The sequence below is a fragment of the Echinococcus granulosus genome (assembly GCF_000524195.1).
Source record: "Echinococcus granulosus chromosome Unknown EG_S00071, whole genome shotgun sequence".
Classification (NCBI taxonomy): Eukaryota; Metazoa; Platyhelminthes; class Cestoda; order Cyclophyllidea; family Taeniidae; genus Echinococcus; species Echinococcus granulosus.
The window spans coordinates 196,406-200,695 of NW_020170451.1; the positions used below are offsets into that span (position 1 = coordinate 196,406).

General features: G+C 41.5%; 1 protein-coding gene across 1 annotated transcript in view; it reads left to right on the forward strand. All coding sequences in view use genetic code 11, as the record gives it.

The window, feature by feature from the left end:
• Window positions 1-2,954, forward strand: part of EGR_07167 (Alpha-1,3-mannosyl-glycoprotein 2-beta-N-acetylglucosaminyltransferase) — a gene marked incomplete at both ends in the record, with an annotated part of 3,342 nt that extends 388 nt beyond the window's left edge. The window contains 2 exons of the mRNA XM_024496416.1: window positions 650-877; window positions 2,369-2,954. Coding sequence (XP_024349171.1) covers window positions 650-877; window positions 2,369-2,954 — 814 coding nt within the window. The remainder of the gene's footprint in view (window positions 1-649; window positions 878-2,368) is intronic.
• Window positions 2,955-4,290: the final 1,336 nt, after the last annotated feature.

Genomic DNA, 4,290 nt, shown 5'->3' on the forward strand with positions numbered 1-4,290 from the left:
ATTTATTCTAGAGGAACTTTTATTAGTGTAATGTCGTACATATCTTCCAGGGAACCTATTGATTCACCTTGGCTTATTTACCCTTGCAAAGTTCAGCAAAGGTCTTTTGTTATTACTAAATGATATATCCTGAAATCAAAATATTTGGGATTTCATCTCTTTGATCTTTCTTTCTACCGTTTCGTATGGTACCTATTCACTAAAAAGGCATTTGATTTTTCGACGTATATCGCCACGCATTCGTTTGAATCTCCTAGTAGTGTTATTTGAATCGACGTTTGGTTTTCTATTCTATGCTCCCCCTAAGCACAGTACGGTTCTGAGCTAATCAACTTTTGGCAAAACATTTTTATCTTCCCTCTTTACAAGTTTATTATGAATTATCTCAGTCTGGTTTTATTTCACTCTTTTGTTGATATTCCAGGAGATGTGTATTTTGGCCTCACTTTTCATATATTGTGCAGACGTATTTTTGATCTTTCATGATGTTTGTGTAGCCATCGCTCTAATAATGTGAATTAGACCTTCATGATGCGCTTTGGTTATCGTCTGACATTATTGCGTTTGCTACGGCTGCATCATGTAGTACCATATAGCATCTCAGTAGCGCTTACACCCTCGTGTATTCTGCTATTTCAGGTTACTATAGAATATCACGCAATTACAAATGGTCCCTGGGTCAGATGTTTGATGAGCGCAAATACAACTTAACAATCATCGTTGAGGACGATCTAGATGTAGCGCCCGATTTTTTCGACTACTTCAACTCACTTGCACCTCTCCTGATAGAAGATAAATCCCTCTTCTGTATTTCAGCTTGGAATGATAATGGTATACCAACGCTTATCGACAAGTCACGGAATGACCTCCTTTATAGGTATGCAAATGTGCTGTCCTTCCACTTTAGAGTTGAATTAGTACCAATTTCATAAAATTATGCTCTCGCTATTGTTTCCCCCTGAATTTCTAACACCGATTAAGTTCAAATCTCTGATTCCGATATGCATTTTTAATGTATGCTCTTACTTCTCAAAGGCCACTTAAGGGGTAATTACCATTTTTAGATGACAACCCTCTGTTCTGGTTGCAAAATTTATGTTTGTTTGTACTTGTTAAATTTATTTGTAATTGCTGTCTGCAACACACATTATCGCTTGTTCTATTTCCTTATTTCGCTACAGCTTTTGTTAGATGTTGAAATTAGTGTTCCAGCCCTTTTATCAGTCTTTTTTACGAATGTTATGATATCCTACGTTTTTCTGTCTAACAATCATTTGGCACTTACGTCGATGATATGCCTTTTTAGTAAGCAAATTTAAAGTATTGTTTTGAGTCCCACTTTGTATCTCAATCTCATGGCTCAGGTTTCGTGCTTTATTCATGTTCACCGCCCTTTGTTTTGGTCATTGTTATCAAAGTTCGACTATAAATGTGCTTGTCGGTTGGAAAATCCTTTTGTGACTTCAACTTTCCTTTTTGGTATCGTTTAAGGTTCGCTTTTCGGCTAAAACCTACAGCTGATGCCCATTCAGATTTTTATGCTATTTTTCATGTTCATGTAATAGATTCCCGAATGCAGGGCAGTTTAATACGACAAAGTGGATTTGCTTGACGAGCATTTCTTCGATATTCTTTATTTCGTTATTTAACATAAGAACGTGAATCTGTCGTCAAAAAAATTGCACTTTCATTTGCATAAGTGGGAAGTAACACTTAAATGTATTACTATCCGGCCAATAGTGTCCTAGTCAAAATCGAGATAAGTCAAAGAATGGGGAAACCGTGAAGTCTTTTTTGTAATGCTACCATAGGAAATTAATTGTTTTGTACATTTTCATCTTTGTTTATGCAAGCATCAGTCTTTTTGGTGCTTCCCGTACTAATTTCAACGTCCACTAGCCGTTAACTAACTTTATCTTCTTAGGGTTGGGTGACAATGGCCAGCATCTTGGAAGTCAACGATCTGTACCTTTTTGCTTTTATTCGCTCTTATCAGTCGTGGACTAGTGGCGCAGAAAAGTGCGAAGCGCAAAAATTTAGGCGTTGTTTTGTATTTAACTATTACATAGCTATTTCTCATGCAATTCCTCGTCAGGTGACCTTCAATTTTGCCTTCATGATCATTAAATACGGAATCGTAGACTGTTGAAGTAATCCACCCTGGAAGCGTTTCATTTGATTGCATGCCAGAACGTCCTGTGCCGAGTTGCATGCAAATGATTGCATCATGGTTTATTTGACAAAAAATCACTTACTGGGTAAGTGTTGAATCCCAAGCTTATTCCTCGTAGAATTTACTTACATATTCACTCCACTATGATGGTCAATTTCGGTTAGCATGACAGTTGTGTTATCTTTCGGCTAACAGGAGTGACTTCTTTCCTGGTCTGGGTTGGATGCTCACACGACAGCTGTGGGACGAAGAGTTGCGGGAAAAGTGGCCGGCGGCCTACTGGGATGAGTTCATGCGCACGAGGGCAGTGCGCCGCGGCAGGGCATGCATTCGACCTGAGGTCTCGCGCTCCCACACTTTCGGTCAAAAGGGCGTCTCCAACGGCCAATTTTTTGACTCCTACCTACGTTTCAATCACCTCAATGACAAATCCTTTGTTTTTAATTCCTCCCTCCTACGTATAACCCTCAAACCTGATATTTACGATCCTCAATTCCTTACTGAGGTCTATAACAAATCAGTGTTGTTGGATAATCTCTCTCAACTTCCACATTTGGCCCAAACTCCGCCTCAGGACACTACGTGTCGGTTTGAGTACAAAACACAAGCGGATTTTGTTGCTGCGGCTCGATTGCTGGGAGCAATGGAGGATTTCAAGGAAGGTGTTGCACGGACTGCATATATGGGCATAGTCTCAATATTCTTCCGTGGCAGACGTATCTACTTGGCGCCGGGAGGCTCTCGGGGCTGGAACAATAACGAATACCCCGATTGGAAATGATGAGCGCAGCTAATGCTGTCGTTACGTCTTTCGTTTTTTTTTCCTTCCTCCCACTTCTAAGTTCCTCAGTTCTTCAAGAAAATATTTGTAAATGTCTAGGTTTGCGCGTGTGCGCAGACAAGCGTTTCAGGAGTTCAATTGTCTCATTCATAGTTATAGTTTCTGCATTTCAACCTGAATGCTCTTTTTGGTAGCACAAGTAACCAAAAATAGTATAGGATATATGGATATCTTACCATTTTCCAAGTCTGGGGGTTATTCATCTAGCCGTTGAAATTTTAGGTCGCTAACGTTTACATTGCCTTCAGCAATTAAGTTTTAATGGTCTTTTCGTTTCGAACCGTCCCTTAGAGTATTTTTGGCATCCATATCGTGTATCAGAACAATAAGCGCATGTGGCGCTCTGAGAACTGCCCTTAAGACGGATAAAGCCGTAATAATTGGGCAGAGTATGTGTCGTCGACGTATAGTACGGCTTGGGGCTATTGGTATGACCCGGAGGCCAGGCCACCCGGTGAAGATTCAATGGTGGAGCTCCTGAACGGTCCATTGCCAAAACGAATGTTTCTGACGTCATTCTTGGCGCTCCCCAAGGTCAACCTTCCACGTCAGTCGTCACGTGGTTGGTGCAGTAAGCAACGCATCCACCAACCATCCCCACTAGTTGTTGAATTTGCATGCAGCTGAGATGTCTGATTGCCACTTCGCTGATCCCCCTTGGCAATTACACTGGATCTGGAGTTTCGCCCTGTTTGAAAACTGTGCTTGGAAGGAGGGCATGTCCAAATCATCTCGTGCGTCCATCGCTAGTCGTAAGAATACTGGCGGAGTCCTTTAATACAGGCCAGTTTTTAGAATAGTTTCTTGGGGATAAAATTTCGTGCCTGTTTCTCCTTGTCCCTCCTTTTTTACTTTATTGCCGCCCAGTCACCTATCCAGGTTCTACTCAGCTAGTAGAGTGGTGGAGGAGGTATCGCATGTACACTTAATTGATAACTTTAGGCGGACCATTGCTAGTGTTCCTTCAGTTGTGACTTGCATTCCTGCAGAAGCACTGGGCTGGGACGGTTGCCGAAGGCACACGTCGTTTTCTACCCTTCTGTCAGGGATTGTCACTAATTCTTCTATTCACAGTATACGCACTTCTTCCGTTACGCTATTTATCACCTAGCGCTGGAAATCAGGCCAGATGTCCTTTTGGATCCGAGTTCTCTTTCCGCCCCAAGACTACCTTGAAGACAGAAGAAAACAATACCCAGTAGAATAGGTACTGTCGACCTACAAAAAAATTTGGTGAATGTACAGTAAGGGACCCCCTAAGGGGCTCGTTGCTAAG